Source organism: Amborella trichopoda, chromosome 13, assembly GCF_054954075.1.
Source record: "Amborella trichopoda isolate Santa Cruz 75 chromosome 13, AtrichopodaSantaCruz75HAP2 v2.0, whole genome shotgun sequence".
Lineage (NCBI taxonomy): Eukaryota > Viridiplantae > Streptophyta > Magnoliopsida > Amborellales > Amborellaceae > Amborella > Amborella trichopoda.
Genome location: NC_142348.1, coordinates 34,705,724 through 34,730,154, shown reverse-complemented (window position 1 = coordinate 34,730,154; position 24,431 = coordinate 34,705,724). Strand labels below are relative to the sequence as shown.

At 36.5% G+C, this 24,431-nt stretch overlaps 1 protein-coding gene and 1 long non-coding RNA gene across 22 annotated transcripts; both read left to right on the top strand.

Moving 5' to 3' along the window:
* The first annotated feature begins 5,753 nt into the window (after nucleotides 1–5,753).
* Nucleotides 5,754–19,503, top strand: LOC18448993 (putative clathrin assembly protein At5g35200). 21 transcript variants are annotated; one of them, XM_088855698.1, is made up of 13 exons: nucleotides 5,831–5,918; nucleotides 6,151–6,178; nucleotides 6,271–6,494; nucleotides 7,328–7,405; nucleotides 7,607–7,657; nucleotides 7,769–7,834; nucleotides 7,916–7,981; nucleotides 8,150–8,194; nucleotides 8,318–8,395; nucleotides 17,179–17,328; nucleotides 18,228–18,303; nucleotides 18,391–18,439; nucleotides 18,941–19,503. In XM_088855698.1, exons 4-13 carry the CDS (start codon nucleotides 7,331–7,333, stop codon nucleotides 19,014–19,016), a joined length of 732 nt encoding a protein of 243 aa, XP_088711824.1. In that variant the 5' UTR covers nucleotides 5,831–5,918; nucleotides 6,151–6,178; nucleotides 6,271–6,494; nucleotides 7,328–7,330; the 3' UTR covers nucleotides 19,017–19,503. The 21 variants fall into 21 exon arrangements, 19 of the variants coding, with proteins under 19 accessions (XP_088711822.1, XP_088711826.1, XP_088711824.1 ...); XM_088855709.1 differs by having other exon boundaries at nucleotides 5,835–5,918; nucleotides 8,142–8,194; nucleotides 8,340–8,395; XM_088855696.1 differs by having other exon boundaries at nucleotides 5,754–6,178.
* Nucleotides 19,504–20,353: 850 nt separating this feature from the next.
* On the top strand, nucleotides 20,354–20,750 carry LOC148779182 (uncharacterized). Its single transcript, XR_016047480.1, has 2 exons — nucleotides 20,354–20,429; nucleotides 20,583–20,750. It is a non-coding gene; the product is annotated as an uncharacterized LOC148779182 (long non-coding RNA).
* Nucleotides 20,751–24,431: the final 3,681 nt, after the last annotated feature.

The window sequence follows — 24,431 nt, the reverse complement described above, 5'->3', positions numbered from 1 at the left end:
GCGCAATAGTGTAAGTATATAGGGTGCTCTTGTAAGAGTATGTTATATATATGTTTATTACTTTGTGCAAGACGACTGTGGGATTAGCTGTGCTCTATGGGGTGGAATGTTGGGCAGACAAAAAACAATATACTCATAGAATGAGTGTAGCCAAGATTAGGATATTGAGATGGATGAGTGTAGACAATAAGGAAATGAGTTCGAAATGAATCCCTTAGGGAGAATTTAGGTGTGGCACTAATAAGTGATAAGATGAGAAATAGTAGACTTAGGTGGGCTGACCATGTGTGGCACCGACCAAGTATAGCAATTGTTAGGAGGTACGAACTAGTTCTTCAAGTAGAAGGATTCAAAAGGGCAAGGCATATGCCCAAAATGACGTGGTTGGAAGAAGTTCGAAAAGATATGGGGACTTATGGCCTCACTGAGAGTATGACTTTTAATAGAGCAGAGTGGCGGATTTAGATTCATATAGTCGACTCCAATTAATTGGGAAAAAGGCGATGATGATGATGAAGACATTATGCACATTTATGTACGGACACGTGGTCTACACAACTCCTCCCCATATATAAACAATTTTATAATTTTTTGCCTTTTCATTTTTCCATATCTTCTTCCCTCATTTATATAAGTGTATTAGTGTTATTAAGAAAACCAAACCAAACTAACTCGTTTGACTGGTTAGATCACTATACAGACCCAAATTGGTTTGGTTTCATAATAAACTACATCTTGAGAAATATCAATTTTTAATGTAACTTATGAAAATAGATGGACACATTTTGTGGTTAGAACATTTTTAAATGGTTTGACCGGTTTCCTGACCTGTCAATATGTTATTAATTAAACTGTATTGAACACCTTTTCAGTTTGGTCCAATTCTGATAACATTATTTCCTATGCATCATGATTTATTCTCTTTTGTAGTTATCTAGCATATTATTGTTATTTTCATTTATTACTTAAACAAACCTAACCCTTTCATGGATTGCTTCCTAAAAAAAAAAGGCATCTTTTTATTTAATGTTATGAGGATTGGATTGAGCACTAAACTGGCGAAGGTTCTGGACCAGTTAGGGAAAATACTCTCGTACTTCCTTGTTTTTTTTTTTATATCTCAATAGACCTAATGATTCAAAATATATCTTCTAACCCCCTAAATAACTTTACCCACTTTGAACTATTTTTTTAACCCTAACAAATATAAAAAAGACATGCCCATTCTAAACTCTTCATCTCTTTACGTGATATATTCCCCCAAAATTTCTCTCTCTAACATTCACCCTCTTTATCTCTCTATCAGGGGAGAGTGAGAGACACAGGGGGAGAGAGAGTGGAAAAATAATTAGAAAGATATTTAAGGGAAAATCACGTGAAGAGAGAGAAATGATGGTGTTTATAAAAAAGATTTGTCTTTCTTATATTTATTTGGGGCAAAAAAGTAGGTTTAAAGGGGATAAAGTTGGGTTAAAAGATATAAAGCTTAGAATTTTTATGACCCAAGATATGTTTTGAAACCTTGTGTCTATTGAGATATAAAACTTAAAAATGGGAGGTATGGAAATATTTTCCTTTAAATATATGTAGCATATTAGACAAAAGACATCCCCATTTTGTTGAGCCAATCCAAACGACTGAAAGAAGTTGCTCAGACCGGCCAAAACTATACTGGACCAATTAAATACTGGTTTTGATCAGATTTTTTTACTAAACTCAATTTTTACTCTAGACCAAACCTCCATGTCATCGGCCAATGGTATGACGGTCAGATCATTTGATTTCGGTAACTATGTCTCTATTTTTTGAGAAAAATGATTTGAATGGCTCAACACTATAAAAAACAACCTTGCATATCTCAAATAGCAACTCCATTCAAGTCTTCCTTAACACGCAGATCTTTCTCTCTCTTGCATTTTATATCTCCAATATATATTATATATAATAAGATAGCTTAATTTTTATTTCTTCAAGAAAATTAGATAGGTTAATTTTATTGCTCCCATATGTAAGATATAGGTAAATTTTTATTGCTCCTATATGTATTATTATAATCAACTAGGTTAAATTTTCATATTTATCAAATTTTAGATTGTCGGTACTCTCTCTCTCTCTCTCATAGTTGGACACAATTGGGGTTGAGTTGGGAATAAGTACCTATTTTAGGAGATTTGAATCAAAAAATAAGGGGGAAAAAAACAGGAATGACTTGTTGCACAACTTTTGAGATAGGGGGAATCAAAATAAAAAATAAAAAAAATGCAAGATCTAATTATTACCAACTTTAGGAGGTTTAAACAAACTAAGAAAAAACAATGTTGAGAAAAGGAGGATGTGGAAATCTTTCTCTTTTGTGCCTTAAGATATGGAAACAATGATGAGATAAAGATGAATATGAAAAATTATCATTAAGATATGGAAACAATGATGAGAAAAGGAATTCTTTTTGCACAAAGGCAGTACACTTTTGAGATTCTTCAAGATATGGGTCGTTTGGCTGCAAAATCTGTTGCTTTACCAATGGAACAAAATTTAAAATTGAATGCCAAAAATGAACCTCTTTTAAATGACCCCATGCCTTATCGACAGTTGAATGGTTGACTTATGTTTCTCACAATTACAAGGCCAAACATTGTCTGCATCCTTAGTCAATTCATGTATCAACCTCGAAAATCACACTTAGATGTCGCTACTCGAATTCTTTGTTACTTGATAAAGACACTTGGCTAAGGAATTTTGCTCTCTGCTAATAGTAGTCTACAACTCTCTGCCTATTGTGGCTCTGATTGGACTAGTTTCCCAATGACCATACGCTTGACTACTGGTTACTGCATTATGTTAGGAGACAGTCCTATATCTTGAAAAACTAAATAACAACAAACAGTTTCACAATCATCTGCAGAAGCGAAGTATCGTTCTTTGGCAGTTGCATCTTGTGGACTTACTTGGCTAAAATGCCTCTTGTCTGATCTTGGCATTCCTGATAGTGGCCCCATGATGCTTTATTGTGACAAGAAGTCAGCCATACATATTGTTTCCAATCCAGTTTTCCATGAGCAAACAAAACATCTGAAAATTGATTGTCGTATAGTTTGTGAAAAAATTCAACAGGGCCTCATTCATACTGTTCATGTCCCAACTGGTTTTCAATGAGCCGATATATTCACAAAAGCTCATGGAAAAGAGCAATTGCAGTTTCTCACAGGCAAGTTAGGCGTACTCAATGTTTACGCTCCAACTTGAGGGGAGTGTTGGGAGTTACCAATATTTTCGAATTGAAATTCAAATCTTGTATTCATGTACACTTTCTAATTTAGTAGGATAAGCATAGTATATTTTCTATTTTTGTTAGATAGATCCATACAATCAAGGGATTGAAACCTCTTGTATCCTCTAGAAATACTCCACGTTTTAGGTAATACAATGCATTGAAAATTCGTTCCATTCTAATTGCTCCAAAACTTGACATAAAGATTGATCTATTTGTACTGCTAGATGGGTGAGAGTCATAAGTTACCATTCGAGCTCAATGAATGTTTTGCTTCTGCTCCTCTTTGTAAAGTTTATTTGGACGTTTGGGGACCTGGACCAATATCTTATATATACGGATTTTGTTATTAATTTATTTTCATTGATGATTTTGTTCATGCAAATGGTTCTATTCATTAAAAAGAAGATCTAAGTTTTATGATTACTTTATCAAGTTTCAAAAAATGGTTGAAAATACTGACAAAAGGATTAAGATTTTCTAGTGTGATGCGGGGTGAATTCACAAACACAACTTTTGAATCACCTGGTGATTGTGGGATACTTCGTTATGTTCCAAAAACAAAATGGGTGATTTGAAAGAAAACATAGACAAATAACAAGGATGGGATAACTCTCCTTTCTCATAGCAATGTTTCAAAAAATCTTTAGATTGAAGCATTTTCCACTGTTGTGCATTTGATTGAGCAAATAGCTGCGGCTGTTAGCGACAAGCATTCTCCATACTTCAAGCTCTTTGGAAATATATCTGACTATAGGCAATTAAGGACATTTGGATGTTTCTTCCCAAATTTGTGTAATTATACAACGGAATGAATTCTCACCAAAAATCACACCTATGTGTCTTTCTTGGGTTATAATGATCATCACAAAAGATTTTGCTGCCTTCGTCCACCCTCAGGACGGCTTCACTTCACTGGTCATGTCATTTTTGATGAGTTGGTAGTTATCAAAGTCTGAGCTCTTCGACCATCAGAAGAAATCTGGATCTCATTCTACAATGGACAATGCTATCTTGCCAAAGGTTTTCTTCCATAACATAGATGATGGTGGGCAATCTCTCCTACCATCTCTTTATCGTATGATACTTGAGTGATTGAACCAGGTTTGCTCAATAATGTCGCTCTTACCACAATGATGTTTCAATGGAAACGGCCACCCTTGCGGTGGCTCAATAGTATTAAGTGCCTTAGAGATGAAATATGTTTTTCACCATCAAGTCCCTCTCATACAAATGGTGGCGGTTATTCTTCTACAAATATCCACTCTTTGTTAACACACTCGACATGGTCATAATGGCCCTCTCCATGCACTACAACCTCTCATGATGGTGTGATATTCAATCCCTCACTTCTTCGCATAGTACTTTCGTCGCTTCCCTTGATATTGCCAATGAACCAAAGAGTTTGAGAGCTGCTCTTAAGTTACCTCATTGGAAGGCTGCCGTGGATAAGGAGATTGCTACACTTCTTGTTTTGTGGAAGCATAACACGAACATCATTGGTTCAAATAGGTTTACAAAACCAAGTTATGTTGTGACCAAGGGGAAGAATCAAATGCATGGGGTAGACTTCGATGAAGCATTTAGCCCTGTCATAAAGGCTACTATTGTGATCACTATTGCAACAACTAACCATTGGCTCATTTGATAATTGGATGTTAAATATGCCTTTTTGTATGGTCATATTCAAGAGGAGGTATATATGGATCAACTACCTAGATGCATTGATTCATCTCATCTTGATTATTTTTGTAAGCACCATCATGCCATCTATGGGACTAGACAGGCTCCACAAGCCTGGTTTGATTATTTCATCATCTATCTCTATCAGTAGTAGTTCGGTGTTTATCTTAAGTACTTCGAATGGGATATTGATCCTCCTTTATATGGATGATTTCTTCCTTGCAAGGGATAATGACTCTCTTCTATAGACAATTATTGCGGATCTTGCTCATGAATTTGCCTTGGACCTTGGGCTATCTTATCGTTTTAGGGACTTGATATCGCAACTTCTTCCTTTAGGCTGTTTTTATCTCAAAGTTGGCTGCACAACTTCTAGCTCATGCTGATTAGGGTTGGCAATGGGCTGAGTAGTCCAGCCCTATAAAACTAGGGTCTGGACCACAATGGCCGTGGGTATGGCCGAGTGGGCCTGGGTCAAGGCACAGGACCTGCCCTGTCCAGGCCTTTGTTTCCATTTTTTTCCCCTTCCTTTTCCTTTTTCCCTTCAAGTGTATTAGGCCAAGCCCGTCCCGGCCCGGCCCGGGCCTAGGGTTGGTCTTGGGTTAGGCCTTTTGACACCAGGGCCGGGCTAGAGCCAACGCTGGCCTAGCCTGTTGCCAGCCCATGTGCTGATACGACTTGCAAACAAAAAACAACTCCTATTCTTGCTGGCTAGCTGTTGCATTCTACATGCACCCCAATTCCTGATCCCATGATATATCCTGCCTTGCATACAATATCAATGATGTATGTTAGTTTATGCATGCCTCTATCATTGAACATTTTAACGTAGTTGAACATATTTTACACTATATAAAGGGAAGCATTCATCATGGCTTATTTCTTCATGCCAATAGTTCATTGGCCTTGTATGGTTCCTCTGACACTGATTGGACCGGATGCCCTGTTACTCAACAATCGATATCAGGTTATGCTATTTTTCTTCGATCAAATTGTGTCTCATGGACTGTAAAGGAACAACTGACCATGGAATAGGCCAAGCTTAGAAGCCAAATATTGTTCTCTGGCTGTTAGAACCACTGAACTCTCATGGATAGCCTTTTCGATATGTGACCTAGCTGTTTATCTCAATCATTGTGTAACTTGAGTGCCACTTATATGAGTTCTAATCCAGTTTTCCATGGCCATGCTAAATACAGAATTGGACGACTTTGTTGGAGAGAGAAGGTTGCAGCTCGTTCTTTTTGTGTTTTTTTTGTCCCATCCTTCGTCAGTCAGCCAACATTTTCACCAAAAAGTCTCCCTTGTATCATTTTCAGTGACAGTCACAGCAAGTTGGAATTTGTGCTTCCCCCTATGCTCAACTAGACTCGGGGCATTAAGCATATGGATCAGAAGGATAAAGGAGACATTTTAAGTGAAGATAAGATCTGTAAAGATCCTCATACAGCTGAGTTATTCAAACAGTCTCAACAAACTCAATCTTGTCTTTGCCTGGACTCCCTCTATTTAATGGAAAGCATTTCTCAAGGGAGAGAAAGATGTTGAGTTGCTTGACTTTCTTTTCTATAAACTGTTATATTGTGGTCCTATTTCTTTTGAATAGATTCTTTAAAATCATAATCGCATTACTGTATCCATATTGTTATAATCCTTACTCAAAGGAAAAAAAAGAGAGAGAGAGAAAAAAATAGAACAATATGTATTCGAAAGTTCAAATTTTAGTAATCAACAAATGTGCCTGGCACATTCAATGAAAGTACAGTACGTGTGCTGGTATGAAAGGCACATACCTTGATTGTTTTGGTTTATCAGATCTATGCTGCTTCTCAAATTGAGAATATCTAAGTGAATGATGTAAGTTGGTATATCCTCAAATATTTTCATGGAATTTGTGGAGTTTAAATCCAACACAAAGAATGATAAAGCTTGGTGAGAAATATGAGAATGCAAAATGTAATTGTTTTCCTTGGTCTATATAATAAAAAAAAATTCTTTGATTAAAACTCTTAACACAAGTGGTTCAATGAAGATACCTGAACTGTTGATTTATGGGATTTATGGTAGTCATCAAAATGCCCTAGAGGGCTTATGCACAATGGTGAAATCAGTAACTCATTGAATGTGTCCTTCCAAATGGGCAAGACCAAGGTTCTAAAGAATTCTTGAAAGTTTAAATTCCTTTTAAAATGATTGTAAAATGAATTTTTGTGGTCTGATGAAATATATAATGAATTATTTTGAGAATTATTTGTTTCCATGATAGAAGTGTTTGTATGCTATTTGGTTTCCTATAATATTGAAGATGCCTTGAGCATTTGCTGCATGAAAATCATTGTGATATTTGCACCAACAAACTGGTTTTTCACTTTTCAGAGGATGGGGGAACTCGACACGGCTGACTTACAATTACCATCTTTGCAGCAACTACTTTCTCGTCTTCTTGCTTGCCAGGTAATCTGTGATGGTGCTTCATGTTGGATAATCATGACTTCTACATCCCTTATATGCATTCTATGGATTGTATTGATCTAAACTCGTATTTTTCTGTCACTTAAAGTAAGAGGCCCAGAAGCTCTTGATATAGTTTCTTTTTCTTAGGTATGTGGCTTGATGTAGTTTCTTCCAGGATACTGATGGCATCTGTTTGCACAGCCACAACGAGCAGCTGGAACTAATTGTATTATCCAATTGGCTCTTTCATTGGTAAGTATTAATTGCCTGATTTGATGTATACTATTTGGAGTTGCATTGATAGGATCAATTATAGATTACCATGATTTCTTTTGCATGCTTGATATTGTTCTATTTTCCCAGGTTGCAGGGGAAAGTACTAGGATTTTCAATGCAATTAATGATGCCACTTTCAATTTAGTCGACAAGGTAGTAACAAATTGCTGATGTGATCATTAAGCCTTCCTTAAATCATTGTGAATACCAACTTGTTATTGGTTATCATATCAGTTCTTTGGAATGAAACAACATCATACTTTGAGGGCTCTTGACATATACTGGAAGGCCAGACAGCAGGTTCTTCCTTTATTCCTTTTATAAGTTGGATTTACTCATACAAATTATTGTGTTGGATGAGGTTGCAAATTATTTTTTGGGCGAATTTCTGTTCAGGACTTGTGCTTTTACTATTTCTTTTCATTGTTTTATGCGTCAAATTTGTCTGAATTTTATGAAGTATGTAAGGGGCTTGATCCTCGGGGTGCTGAAAGCTTTGTCAAAATTGAACAGGTTAGAGCTTTTGTTTCTTTGTATCTGGTTGTGTTTTTATCATGCTGTGTAATATGAAGGTTCAATTCAATTGGTCTTCTCACCTATGGCTTGTAGTTATTTACTTTCTGACAAACGATGCAGTCGCCTTCATTTTTTCTCACAGCCATGGAAGAGTTTGTGAAGGGTGCTCCACGAGTTTCAACTGATCGTCGAGAGATGGTATATGGATTCTCTAGAGACTAGCTCCTATCTGTACTTTTCTCTGGGAGACTTTTACAAATTAGCTTCATAAATAAATCTAATTTTTTGTTTCTCCTTAAAAAAAATAGGAAAAAAATTGTCAATCATTGTCTTCCCTTCTTACATGACTCAAAATATCCTTTCCTATTTATGTCCATGTCCATGCACTTTTCACAATTACATTGTATTTAAGATGAATTCAGAAGGTATTATTTAGACTGATAGTGGATAACAATTTAGTGCTAGCCAAAACCTGATGCAGGAAAAAGAGAGGAATAGCTCAAAATCAGGTAGAAAACAAGGGAACTTAACAGTAATTCAAAAACAATGGATTGAAGCTAACAAAGCCTAGCTTCAATGGCTTATATGGGGGTCCAAAGACACCCAAATGGGAACTAAGTTCCTGATTTTCTGAGATTTACATTAAAAACATTGATTTCCAGCAGAGTAAGGTCTCCCCTGTTAATAGATTTGGCTTGGCTTCTAAGTCAGTGCTCCCGTAACTTTCTTAGGAATATTACGTGGACTCTACCTCTTCTCAAGTCATGCAAAATATACTTTCCCATGCCATGCACGATACCACTTCCCAAGCAATATTTCAAATTCAAATTCAGATATTTCCCTCCTAATTTTTCCCATGCCCAAAAATTTAAAAGAACTCCCTGACTTTTCTGTAAATCCCAGAAGAGACCATTACAGAGGAAATTTCCCAAAATACCCCTGCAAGAAAAAAGAAAAAGAAAATGTAATTCAAAAGAAAGCAAATCTTAATCAAAACTTTCTTTTATTTTCTTCATCAATCTCCCGGGGTTAAAGAGAACTTGCCCTTGAGTTCGAACCGGCAATGAACTCCCCAAGGGCTTTTAGATCAATCGTCATCATTTCTTCTTTACAAATCCACAAGATCTTTGCATCAGGCTGGGCCCTCCACTGTACTAAAATACTAACCGTAATTCCCTCGACGGGTAGCGATGATGCGGCTGTCCAAGATCCTTTCTACCTTGTCCCCTCTCGCTTAGGTAGATGTGTTTCCCAACTGGCACTACCTTCCACATCAACCTCCCCATGATTCTCATAGAGGAGAAATTTCATGTCCATGAGGAAGCTCTATTTTGTTGGCATTTTGCCCCATCTTTTGAAGCACTTGACAAGGGCCAATTTTCTAATATTTAAACTTATGATAACTCCCTCTTAGGAAGCTCTCATGCCTAAGGTACACCATTACCAAGTCTCCTATTTCAAAGGTTTGTTCATGTCTGTGCAAGTAGGCATCAGCTTTGTACATGTTAAAACACTTTTGTAGTCTTTTCAAACTTGTCGATGGAGGTCTTGAATTTTCTTAGCCAAAGCTTCCACATCATTGCTAGCTTGAACCTTTCGGGCAAAGGGATTGTGTCGAGCACCTTGCTTGGTGGATTACCTAGACCACCTCAAATTGAGCTTTCCCCGTGGACCGATTAAGGGAACTATTGTTGGCAAATTCTGCCAAAGGTAAAACTCAATCCCATTGAGAAGGCTTGTCCCTGGCAAGGCTTCTCAACAAATCTTCAAGGCTCTAGTTGACGACCTCGGTTTGGCCATCAGTTTGGGGGTGGTAGGTATTGCTATACTGCAGTTTAGTGCCTAAGATTTTTCCCAAGGTTTTCCTAAAATGGCTGTCTCAGTCGGAAGTGATGGTCTTTGGCATGCCATGAAGGCGAATCACTTCCTTAAAAAAGAGATCAGCCGCTCGGGTCGCATCTAAAGTATTTTGGCAAAGGATAAAGTGGACCACTTTAGAGAGCCTATCTACCCCCACAAAGATAGTAGTCAAACACTCTCGAGGTGTGGGGAAGTCCTACCACAAAATCCATAATCACATCTATTCATGGTCGGTCTAGGATAGGTCAGGGAGTATAAAGACCAGTGTTTGAAGACCAACCCTTTGCCAATTGGCAAACTGCGCAACGCTTGACCAACTGGGTGACATCTCTCCTTATTTTGGGCCAAAACTACTATTATTTCGCATGAGTTGTGGTCTTATCCCACCCAAAGTGACCACTAAGGTTGCCACCATGCATCTCACCCATGATTTGGATGTGAAATGACCCCTCGAAAATGCAAAGCCGACTCCCTTTGAAGAGAAATCCATCCTTCAAAACAAAAACGGCATACCCTTTCTCCTTGTGCAAGTTACTCAAGGATCTTAGAGAAGTAAGGGTCAGTACTCAATACTATAAGCCTAAGGTAGGGACTCAAATCCTACAAGTGAGGTGGCAAAAGTACCAAGGAGGTGACACTTCTGGCTGATGGCATCAGCCACTTTGTTTTGGCTGCCTATTTCATGGCCGACCACAAAAGTGAACTCTTGTAAGTAAGAGACTCACTTAGCATTGCCTACGATTCAGTTTCTTTTGAGCACTCAGATACGTCAAAGCTTCATTGTAAATGAGATAAATTCTCTGAATGAGGTAGTGCTTCCGATGTCTCAGAGCTTGAACCACTGCATAGATATCCACATCATAAGTAGAATAATTAATCTTTGTCCTACGCAATTTCTCGTTAAAAGGGCAACAGGTCTGCCCTATTGACTTAGGGTACCTCCAATTCCCACCTTCGAGGCACCACACTCCACTTGGAAGACCTTTTCAAAATCTAGAAGTGCAAGGACAGGAGCACTTGTCACATTTTCTGAGTATTCGACCCATTTTTGCTTTATCAGTCTGCCAAAGTTCTGATTTGCTGTTGTCGACACAAAAAAGCGATCTTGTAAACCTAACTAGGCTTGGGTACCCAGTCATTCTGTTCGGAATTCGTCCCAGAACGGGGGTTATGGAGAAGAATAGGAAGAAAGCTATTGAGGAAAGAAGTCCAATACTCACATATGGTGCTTCCACGGGTTCTTTTTTCACTAATTTGAAGTTGTTTTCAGCAGCTAAAGTCCACTTAAACACCCCTTTCTTCATGCAATCAGTTATGGGTGCTATTGTGCTGCTGAAGTTTCTGATAAACCTCCTGTAAAATGTTGCTAAACCATGAAAACTTCTCACCTCAGTCACTGTTTTGGGTGGCAGCCAGTCACAATGCCTTGTACTTTAGTAGGATCCATCTTGACCATTCACTTAACACTAGAAAACCCAAAAGTACTAAACAATCAATAAAAAATAAACATCTTTTGAGGTTTACAAATAACTGTTCTTTTCGAAGGACCTTAAACACCTGCTTTCAATGCAACAAATGTTCATCAGTGCTTGCACTGTAAATGAGGATGTTATCGAAGTACACCATTACAAACCTGCCAAAGAATAGGCAAAGCACTTGGTTCATTACTCTTATGAAAGTGCTTGGAGCATTAAAGAGCTCAAAGGGGAGATCTATCGGGCATACACGAACGCATACTTCACAAGCAATGCATTTATCGAACTCAAAGTGGATTCGCCCCCGGAAACGCTCTGATGTGATCGATTTTTCATAAGGATACTGAATGGTTACAGGTAAACGATTCGCGTGAGATAAGGTAATCATGAAACTTTGACCAATATATCTTGCAGCTCGCACTGCTTGTTGACCATAATTCATGAACCCAGTCACCATAGGGAACATATTGTTGATATTCATGAATAATCTTTCTTTCTCTTGCTTGAGAGAGATTATGAATCTAGAATCTTCTATTTTATTACATTACAGCGAAAAAAGTTGGGAAGAAGTTGTCAGTAATAGATTACCTAGAGCAATAGGTAAAAGAAATTTCCAACCAAGATTTAATAGTTGGTCCATTCTCATCCTAGGTAAAGTCCATCTTGTTGTGATAGGAATGAACAGGAACAAATATTTCGAAGGACCTTAAACACCTGCTTTCAATGCAACAAATTTTCATCAGTGCTTGCACTGTAAATGAGGATGTTATCGAAGTACACCATTACAAACCTGCCAAAGAATAGGCAAAGCACTTGGTTCATTACTCTTATGAAAGTGCTTGGAGCATTAAAGAGCTCAAAGGGCATGACCAGCTACTCATATAAGTCTCTCGTGTCTGAAACACAATCTTCCACTTGTCTATACGAATCTGGTGATAACCACTTTTCAAGTCAATTTTAGAAGATACCCTTGATCCTGATAGCATATCAAGAATGTTATCAAGTCGAGGGATAGGAAAACGGTATTTAATTGTGATTTTATTAATTGCTCTACTATTCACACACATTCTCCACGAGCCATCTTTCTTTAGAGTTAACAAAGCAGATACTGCACATAGGCTCATGCTCTTTCTACAAAAATTCCGTTACTTGCCTATGTAACTCCTTGTGCTCCTTGGGACTCATTCGATAATGTGGCAAGTTAGGGAGAGTGGATTCTAGAACAAAATCAATGCAATGTTGAATGGCTCTCGTCGTTGGCAACTCATTAGGTAGTTCATCAGTAATCCCATCCTTTAACTTTTCAACTAGTGGGTTAACTTTTGTAGGGATTTCATTTAGGCAAGACCCTTCTTTGGCTACCAAAGCATACACTACCCTTTATTATTTGCCGCCTTCAACAAACTGGTTCAAAGTAAGGACAACATCTCCTTTTCCACTCTCGGGTTCAGGCTTGTTTTCCTCCTTTAACGGTTTCAAAGCAATTTTCACCCCATCCTTCCAAAAAGAGTTTGTACTGTGTTGCCCATGGTTTATGGCAGCTCGATCATATTGCCAAGGACGACCTAAAACGATGTGGCATATGTCCATTGGATGGACATCACACCAAGCTGAATCATTAAAAGTTTTACCAATGGAAAAATTAAGTAAGCAACGAGAAGTTATCGGAGTCTCATTACATTTCCGAAACCATGAAATTTTGCAGGGCAGTGGATGTTTCTCAAATGTCAACTTCAACTTGTCAACAACTTCTTGAGACACCAAAGTACCGCAGTTGCCACTATCAATGATAATGTTGCACACCTTCCCAAGGACTGTACAGTGAGTCCATAAGATGTTGGTTCGAAGCCACGATTCATCTATCACCTTTGGGGTAGTTAGTGGTTGTCTAATGATAAGGAAATCCCCCTCATCATCCTCAATTTCCGCAGCATCTTACTCAATTTCCCCTACCAGCTCCTCATCGAATACTAGCCCCATGACAAAGTCTTCTTCATTCACTTCATTCCCATCTGGGAGAGGTGTTCTAGCTTGCCGTTTCTAGCACTCATACGACCCCTGGCCATGCACGCCACATTTGTAATATTTTACACCCTGTTCTCTGGTTTGGAGAGGCCTATTAGCAGCTGGAGCTTTGCCCATAGATGCCTCATTTGGGTTCACACCCAAATCTCGTGGCTTTTGATTTGCCACATGTCCCCATTGAATTGTGGTTGATTTCCTGCCCCAGTTTGACTATTTCTTAACTAGGTTTCAGCTTTTAAGGCCATTTCATAAGCCTCATCAAGACTGAAAATCCGTTGTAGAACTAGATTGTTTTGAATTTGGGGTTTCAGTCCACTCACATACCTACAACGAGCTGTTCATTGCTTTCATTGACTTCATTCTGGTTCACAAGGAGGAAGAATCCATCCGTATACTCCTGGATACCTCCTTTTCCCACAAATGTTGGAACAATTCTTGCGCATAACCAGAGGGTATGAATTTCTCCTTAAGACGCAACTTCATTTTCCTCCAAGTTGCTATCTTTTCTTTCCCTTTTCACACTCGACTGGCTCGCACCTGCTGCCACCTTTTTTGGGCATGCCCCTTGAGTCGGTTAGCCACAAGTTTGACCTTCCTTTCTTCTGAAAAAACTTTCCACTCGAAGAAGGCCTCCACACTGTCTAACCAGTGGAAGAACTCATCGGACTGAAAAAATTCCCAAAAATTCAGGGACATCCACTCTCACGCCTTCATTTGAACCAGCTAGGCCATGAACCAACCTATCCACTAATGTAGGTTTCCCTTCGGTTGTGGAAGGATTGATACGTTCTTTACTCGATTCCTTACTTTTGTAAGTGACTGACTCTCGATCAAAGTTGGCAAAACGACCCACAATTGCTCCATTTCATTGAACCTCCTCAATAGGTCCTCATATTCTGCCCCTTGGTACAGCACCTCTTCCTCCTCCTCGACCTCCACTTTCTCCATTTTGTCCTCTATTGGCCATAATTCAAGGTCCAAAAGAGAGGATTCCTGTTTTGATACTACTTGATGCAGGAAATAGAGAGAAATGAGAGAAATAGCTCAAAAGTAGGTAGAAAACAAGGAACTAAACTGTGATTCAAAGACAATGGGTTGAAGCTAACAAAGTGTAGTTTCAATGGCTTGTATGAGGGTCCAAATACACCCAAATGGGAAGTAAGTTTTTTATTTTCTGAGATTTACAGCAAAAGCATTGATTTCCAGCAGGGTAAGGTCTCCCCTTTTAATAGATCTGGCTTGCCTTCTTTGTTAAAGTTCTCTTAACTTTCCTAGGAACATTAAATGGACTCTACCACTTGTCAAACCATGCAAAATACACTTTCCCAAGCCATGCACAATACCACTTCCCAAGCATGATTTTAAATTAAAATTCAAACATTTCCCTCCTAATTTTTCCCAGGCCCAAAATTTAAAAGAACCCCCCTGACTTTTCTGTAAATTATGGAAAAGTCCATTGTAGATGAAAATTCCCAAAATATACCTAAAAAACAAAAAAGAAAAAGAAAATGCAGTCCAAAAGAAATCAAAACTTAACCAAAACTTTCTTTTATTTTCTTCATTAAGACCTCAGTAACAGACTTCTGTAGATGAAAAGAAAAAGAAAATGCAGTCCAAAAGAAATCAAAACTTAACCAAAACTTTCTTTTATTTTCTTCATCAAGACCTTAGTAACAGACTTCTATGGATGATCAAGTTGCGCTAAAATGTGCTCTGTCTATGCATCATTTAGCCATGAGCACAAAAGTCCCTTATGAGATCTTACTGCATAAAGTTCCATCGTCCCCTTTAAATTTGTCTACCTGCCACCTATGAATTTGTGATGACACATTTTTGTCATAAATGTAGTCTTCTTTGAGATTGTCTTTACCATATGGAGATATACATATGCACCATGCCATCTTTTTAAGTAGAAAACCACAAAGTAAGACCATAGTTGTTCCAAGATTTTTTTTTTGTCAGTCTTAGTGCCCCAAGAAGCAGAATGATTTTTCTTTTTTTTTTCAACAAGTAAAGAAATTTTAATGTCTATTTATTTTGTGATGTTCTAAGGGCTGCAAATGCCAATGCCAATGTGATGGTGTATTCTTTTTCGTGTGGTCCGAGTGAGATGCCAATATTGCATTCCTTTTTTAATAGTAGATTTGGATTTCCTATGTAATTTTAAGTTTTTAATAGTTATTTTTTACCAATAAAAATTATAATTCTATTTGTTGAAGATTAATGAACTACTTGAATAGGATTTGCTCTATAGGTGGTACATCTGTTTCCATTGGCACAATGGAGACACGTATTTAAATCTTGCTGATGGCACATTCCACCTGGTGAGAGTGTGAATTCCAGCTGTGGGCCCCTCGGCCTTCTTCAGCCATAGAGGATTGTGGTCATCCAATTAAAGGCTGATGAAGATGCTACATTGAAGTCTGAAAGATCCTTAGCTTGTTTAGCCAAAAAAAAAAGTTAGAACATATCAACAGGCTGCTTATGCATTTCCCATATGGAGCTTGCATGTGTGGGGTGTGTGTATGTGTGGGGAGTAATTTCATGCAATGGTTTTATAGTGATATAATGAAAAAAACCTTCAAAGGCTATGCTAGGGTCATTTGTTTGACCCCAATTTTTAAACATATGCTCTATTCGTTTTGATGAATAATTACAAAAAAAATAAATGAAAATGCACCCAAAAGAGTGTTTTTTTAAAGCACTTAAAATAGATTGTTTATTTGCTGAGATTCTTAGATCTAGGCCTTAGAAGGAACTTTTTCATTTTCCAAATTTTGTAGATGGCTTTGTTGTCATTAGATGAACAATATTCAAGAAAGAAAAAATTGATTTTGAATTTCTAAAGGCCTAGATTTTAGAATTCACCAAATGGAAGGTTTAGATTCATTGTTGGAAGGGGGCTCATTTTGATCATATGTACGGTGCAAATTGAATTATATTTTATTTTTGCGCTTAATTGTGGGGATGAAGATAGTGCCTATGAAAAATTTGGGGTCATAGAAATGCGACAAACATGGTGTTCTAAAAGTGTGGTTTCATTATATTACAATGATATGGTGACATGAAATCACCCCCTAATGTATGTATGTATGTATGGTGAATTACATTTTATCTCCAGAGTTGGTTAAAATGAATTTCACCAATAATGAATGACGAAAAAAGCATCCATCTATAAAATGACTAATAGTTAAGCTCATAGATTACGTAGGATACATCTCAACAAGTTGTTTGTGTCAATCTCGCATTTCCTTTGAGACATTTAATGTCTTCTTTGTCATTAATATCTTGCTCTAATTATTTTTCAAAACTAAAGGTTTTTTTTTTTTCTTTTTTTTTTTTTGTGTGTGTGTGTTTTCCATGGGTTTTTAGCATTATTTTATGCTTATATAGGTTTATGAGTAGTCTCTCTAATATTTTATGTTCTTTACATCCACTAGATGTGCTTTGATCTCATTTCTTTTGAAATAACATTTCATGCTTCCTGTTACTAGATACAATTTCGAGAACCTCAGTGTTATATACCATTTAGTTCAGTTGACATTCATTTCTTTCAAATTGCTGCATGTTCTATTTATTGAACCTGTGAATGGAAATTTTGTGTTTCTATTTTGTTACCAGGTTCTTTATAGTAATCCTGCTCCCAAGGCATTGTTAGCATTGGAGTATAAGAAAACACCCGAAGTGCAACCACCTCCTCCACTTTATTCATCGCTCTCTAAACCTGTTAAATTAGAGATGCCTACATATGCACCAACTGTTGATTTATTGGTATGTGGACTTTCTACATTTATGTCATGTAAAATGTTTGATATCCAGAGCGATGTGAAAGGAGGCTGAGAAGCTACATCCACCCTTCTTTCCTTCTTTCAATCGTAGAATACACAACTCAGCAAACAGAGAAGTATGGTTGTAATTATGCCCAAAGAGAATAAGAATACACAAGCTCTCTATTTGGGATGTCCAAGTCTCCTTCTATTCAAATCGAAATTAAAAAAAAAAAAAAAACAAATATTTTCTCTCTCAAACTGATGCAACCCTCTCACCACACCCAATATTTAGGCCTCCACATGTCCTCCTCTCTACACCTCTCTCTCACTCTCAAGTACCTTCCTCTTTCTTGCAAATCCCATCAAAATAGGATATCCATTCAAAATAGGACAATGTCTTCCAAGAAAATGTCACGCACTACTCTCCTACTTCCCTATGTTTGGGACCCTAAATGAATCCCCCCTATCTCTCCCTAACTCTCCTACCTCTCCCTTGGACCCACCATTGTAGGATGCTTTTCTTAAACCCATGTATTTCCCTTCCTACTCCTATCTAATTCACGTACTTTCTAGTCCTCCACTTGACTCCAACATAGGACATAGATCCAACTGGCCTACCATAAAACAATTATGCAGGGCCTCCAACAAATATTCAACAAGTAGGAAATCAATCCACTCCTAATGAAAAATGGATATTAACTACCTAGCCTATAACATAGAATAAGAAGCTGTCCCAATTTTCCACACTAATTCTAATATGTAACCCATAAAAATAAATAAATAAGCCCCCTGAAATTAAATAGAAAATAAAAATATTGAATCAGCCCATCTTTTGATTTGCACTGCAGAGCTTATTAGGATTTCTGGGTTCATAAGGGCATTTGTTTTCATGGTTAATAGGGACCAAAGAATACAACACCAATAGCTTATACAGCTCATGTGGAAAATCCCCTTGCACTTGCCTTTATTCCATCAGGTATATAATGCAAGCGTATTTTTCTCTATTGATGGCCTAAAAGCGAGAAGAAGCTTCTCATATGTCCGTTTGCTCATTTCATTACAGGTACTCAAAATGTTACTGCTTCTTGTGTACATGACAAACGGTATCACAGGTGAAAGTTTCATTATCAATATTTTATTTATGAATATTTCACATGACCTGGATATTTGTGGTCTTTTTCCATTTAGCATGAATGATCTTTAGAACCTCTATGTCGAAATCTGGTACCAGATTTTAGTCCACATTTAAAGATATGTTTTCAAACTTTACCTCTAAATTATCCAAAAAGAAAATTCGATTTTCTTTCCCCTCCCTATACTGAACTTAATGAAGGCTATACATAAGTTGAGAGGAAAACAATTATTTTAGTCCATTTAAAGATACATGGTTTGATAATTGAAACAGGTAACCTTACCTGAAGATGGAAAATCTGCATTATGTTGTCATGGACATACACAAGAAATTAGGTTCCTTGATCTTTACCTAGAGTTATGGGTCCAATGTCATTGTCCATATATACATTTATCCAAAGATCTCTCAATGTAGCAAATTTAGTTCAGTGATATTTGACATAGGAGATTTATTATCTAAGATCCTTTTCACTTTGTAACAGGATAGGGGTCAGACCAAGTTTGAATGGGACGGCTCTTATGAGAATGTTTTGGAAACATGGGGAATGCAAAATATGAATGTTTAAGAAAGACAAGGAACACAAAAAGGGAGCTAGAATAGTAGAAAAGTGGTCCCTAATCCCTTCAATGCGCTTCAAGATATATATGATGCTCCAAACATGATTTCCATGGCCCCTTTTAAGATGGAATTTAAAGCTCATCAACAGCATGATTTCATAATCCAGCATTAGATGATGGCTAATCAACAACACCAACCTTTAAATCCATTTAGTTATCCCTCTGAAGATATGCAGATTCAACCTTACGACTGTGCTTGCCATTTCAAAGTCCCCCCCTCCCTTATACAGTACGTATCTAGATGAAAGCAGCTACCTTCTCAACATTGAAAGAAGGCTAGACAGACTGAATCATATTGCGTTTCATGGGAATTATGTATAAAGGAAATTGCATCAAAAAGTGATCTAACAAAGACTTATTGATATGTATGGGATTGTATATTACAAGACCGTTCACTTTTAGTACAAGGAGGTCACAATTATCTTTAGGCATCGGATGTGAAATTCAATGACTTGGGTGTGTTACATGGTTTGAGAAATTTTCTTGTATTTGTACCCAATCAATCACACACCTCTTACTGTCCGATGATTAATGATGATTGTGACATTTTTATGCTAAAAATAAAAGAAAAATATCTCCATAGACCCCATTTTGGTGTACCAGTTCTCAATAGACTCACAAAATTTGAAATTGGCTGGCTGCATAGAGGTTCTAAAAAATATATCTTTTTAATTTCTTGGACCGAATTTACCCATTTTTATCACACTTTTTTGCCCCGAACAGTTTAAAAATGCAGCTCTATTTCTTTCTAAAAATACAACCTTTTCTTTCTCTCTCTATCCCTCTGTTTCCCCCCTAAACCTCTCTCTTTCTCTCACTTTTTTCCCCTAAATCTCTCTCTCTCTCCCAACCCTTCTCCCTCTCACTCTCACCTCTCTCCCCCAAACCATCTTTCTTTGTATCACCTCGCTCCCCAGCCTTTCTCCCTCATAGTCTTTCATCTCTCTCCCCCGAAACCCTCTCTCTATTGCCTTTCACCCCAAACCCTCCCACACATTCTCTCATCCCTCTCCCCCAAACCCTCTTTCCCTCACTATCACTTCTGTCCCCCGTATCTCTCCCCCTATTTCTCTTTCTCTCTCTATCACCTCTCTCCCCTAACCCCTCTCGCTCACACTCTCTTGTCTCCCCCAAACCTTTTTTTTCTCTCACCTCTCTCTCCAAACAACCTTCCCCCTCTCTCCCCCAAACACACTCTCTCTTCTCTCCCCAAAACCCTCTCCCTCTCGCACTCTCATCTCTCTCCTTGATACCCTCTCGTCCATGATACCCTCTCTCTCATCCAAGAGTCAGAAGGCACCATTTCCTCTACAAATTCCATCCCTTTTTTTGAGCAATAAAGAACCCCTCAAGGTAAGTTGTTTTTGTTGAAATTTATGGCATTCACATTTATCTCAAAAAATTTTGAACTCTATTTATTTTTCTGTTTCTTGTTCTTCGAAAACTTCGAAAATTTTGTTTGAAATTTTGAAAGGTGAGGAATTCACTCTTATGTCAATGTTTTAGGGTTTCTCTTTTTGGCATAGTTGTAGTGACATCCGAGTTAAGATTTTGGCTTAAATTTGAGCAATCCATGGGGATCTAGCTGTAATGTCTTACCATTTTTGTGCCTGCAAGTGACTGTTACATGTATTTTCTGTTTAAATCTGTAAATTCGAGTTATTTGTTGCAAAAGATGTTAGCAGTGTAATTCTCATCATCATTTTCTTCTATCACACTAAAAATTGTAAATTCGAGTTTGTTTCTACTACTATACTAGTGTTGACTTTGAATCCCATATTGAAGCAGTGAATTTCTTAGATATTTTAGTAAATGTCTTCTCTAGCTCTAATATTCGATGAAAAAAAAAGGTGATTAGACCAATCTTTAGTTAGCAAGTCGGGGATTATCAATAAATTGGCTCATCATGAAATTGGAAACTAATCGTTTTTATTTTAAAAAGCCCAATAAAAAAATCGGGTAAAAAATATGGATCGGTAAAAATACTTCATGTAAAGAGATCGAGAATAAATTGTCTACCCCATACTTGCTAACTATGATCTACCCATAACCACCCAAAAAACCCAAAAAAATACGCACCATATCCATAGAACCAAAGAAAGATTTGGGAGAATAGAAATAAAAATAGAAATAGACATAGAAATTTCATAAAACAGAAAAAGGATATTGAACTTTGCAAAAACAAAAATCATAGTATATTAATAGTAAAGATTTTTTGAAACGATTTTTTCAAAATTTGAAAAAATCACGTTTTAAACTTCTTCTTGAAAAGATGGCGTATTTTTACCGATCTATTAAAAGTCACACATTAAATCGTTTTTAAAAAAACACAGCTTTTTTCGAAAAAGTCACAATTAAATTGGCAACTTGTTAACTATGGACCAAACCCATTGATTACCAATATATAAAATAACGGTATGATTAGATGAAATTTATATGTTATATGCATTTTACATACAAAACAAAGGTTGATTAGATCAAATTCATAGGCGAGCATACCTTGTGGTACCATTGGCCACTCAAACACCACTCTTTCATTCACAACCATCTAAAGCATAGATTTTTAACTCATTACTGCCTTTATGTGTGGACAACATCCGTTCTAAATCATGATCAAGATAACATGCTTCTCTTCTTACTTGAGAAGATATGTTTAAATGACAAATGGCTATAACTTTATGGAGAATCGCTCTGCTACATGTTCCTTTATCTCATCGAAAGTGATTTGTTGATGAACTACAAAAGCACATAAAACGCCCCAACATATTCTATGCAACCATCAAAGCTATTGCAAAGTTTACCTTCTTGACCACCAGAGCTATTGCAAAGTTTACCTTCATATATACACAAGAATATTCACCCATCCATGTTCATAACCTCTAAGAGACCTTAATATTCAGCCACTACATGATAAAATAGAAATGGGTATTCGACATTCACATAGAATTATTATGGAACCTGCAAACTTGCAAGCATAAAAACTTAAAAAGAATAATAGAAGTAATGACAAACACAAGGTTACCTCAATCTCTTCATTCCTAACAGAATGTGCTTATTGTTGCTCATCGTATGAAGGGCTACAAGTGGAGCTCTATGCTAAGGCATTCACAAATAACTCGAACTTACATATATAACTTGAAAACATAAGTAACAATGGCTTGCAGATACAAAATTGGTGTGACATTACAACTAGGTCCCTGTGAATTGCTCAAATTTAAACCAAAAGCTTAACTCGGACATCACTGAAACTATGCCAAGAACAACGACCTTAACACACTGACATCAGCGTGAATTCCTCACATTTCAAAACTTTCAAAGAACATGATAGAGATGGAAACAAATAGGGGTAAAAAAAAAATTGAGATATCTGTAAATTCCATTAATTTCAATAAAAAAAACTTACCTTGTGGGCTTCTATTTAGAAAGAAATAGAGTTATCTTTTTAGACTTTGTTTGGGCAAAAAAAACGTGTGATAAAAAAGGGTCAACTAAGTCCAATGGATGAGAAGATGTATTTTCTACAACCTCTATGCTGCTGCTAGGAAGTTTAAAAATTTACGTGACTATTGGGAAATGGTACATCAAAATAGGATGTACGGAAATATTTTCCTAAAAATAAATACTCTTATTGTATATTTTCTGATATATATTCTATTAATTTGTTGTGAAGATAACAAAATATGTGAGAACATTATTAGAGAATTCAGTCACTTACTGATTTTAAGTCTTTCGTTGTGCTTGCCAAGAAAATTCCTTGTTCTTGGTAAATATTTCTCATGAAATTATGATTATGTGCCAATTGTGGAACCCGATTGATTTCTCCTACTTATTGTACTGTTTTTGTCATGAATAGTTTGAGCTGGCACCGAGGTTCTATAGATCTTGGATTCACCGGTTTTGAGTTTATTCTCAGAAAAAGTAAAATAAAATAAATTTTTTTTTCTTTGATGATAAAGGAGGATGGGTTGATATGAAGCACAAATTTTTTCTTTTGGTGGGTGACCTGTGTTTGATTGGGTGCAAACTTGAAAATCTCAACCCTCTTTTGATACATACATGCATTACACATAATTTAAAATGAATAATTCAATATTAATTTAATATTTTTAAAATAAAAATACATATTATTGAATTTTTCTCACAAAATTGTTTACGGCTACCTTGACATACGTACAGATTCTTAGTCTTTTCTTGATAAATTATACATGTCGTTTTAAACTCTTTTTGATAAATATAAACTACAAAGCGAGCAAATCTATGATCGAAAAAAAAGTTTGAAAAGAAAGGACATCATACTTTAATAATGCACATTTTGCATAGGGAAAATTGTTGCATGCAGCAGGGACCGCATTTGTACATTTGCAGTCTCCAAGGTTTAAAGCGTCCATCTTAAAGATGGATGCAATAAGTGGTCCATCTAAAAATAATTGAAACTGACAGTCCAAATATTTTTTTAATAGAATTATTATTTTTAAATTTTTAAATTTTTAAATTTATTTATTTATTTCATATTCATGATCTCCATGGTAGAGATTACATGTCCTTAAAAATTAGATCCAAAATTCCATGTCAAAAATAGATTTTTAAGGGGTGACTCATTTCTACGTGGACTCGTATCGTGTCCTTAACAAAAAAGCAGTATCTTGAAATTCTTTGATCCAAATTGGGAATCGCCATATTGAGCCGGAATTGGCAAATCTTTTTGTATGTAAAGTATAATGTGTTTGTAAATGGTTGTTGAGAAATCACAATAATTTATCTTAACCTCTAATGCTCTTCAAATTTCCTATAGTCCTCCAAAATTGATTCTAGTTTAAAAAATGGTTATATTTTTGCTCATTGATTCAGCTAGCCATCTTAGGTCGACACGTTTATTCAGCCCAATGACATTTCTCTTCAACAGGAAATTCTCAATCATTTCCGAAATGCCTTCATCTCAGATTAACATATCTTATTTTTTTCACATTAAGATTAACCTATCTTTTTTTTCACATTAAGATTAACCTATTTTATTATATAATAACATATATAGGAGAAATAAAATTCAAGAGAGAAAAAGACACGCATATCATAACTAAGATTATGTTTCCATATCTTCATTAGAGAGGGAGATTTCCATATCAATGCTTATCTCGACATTGTTTCTATGCCTTAATTTGTGAGAGAGAGATCATTATTCTTTCCGTATTCTTAATTTGAGATTTTCATATCCATCTTTATCTCATCATTGTTTCCATATCTTAATTACGAAGGTACAATAGAGATTTTCGTATCCTCCGTACCTCATAATTGTTTCTTCCTATTTTTTTAAAAACCTCCTAAAGTTGATAACAATTAGATCTTGTATTTTATTCT

What these genes read in the sequence shown, in the direction of transcription:
- LOC18448993 (XM_020676538.2), top strand. Translation starts at nt 7,211, where the DNA reads ATGATAGAAGTGTTTGTATGCTATTTGGTTTCCTATAATATTGAAGAT. An exon ending in TCCAATTGGCTCTTTCATTG is followed by an intron (nt 7,658 to 7,768) that starts GTAAGTATTAAT and finishes CTATTTTCCCAG; the next exon opens with GTTGCAGGGGAAAGTACTAG. An exon ending in CAACTGATCGTCGAGAGATG is followed by an intron (nt 8,396 to 17,178) that starts GTATATGGATTC and finishes TTTTGTTACCAG; the next exon opens with GTTCTTTATAGTAATCCTGC.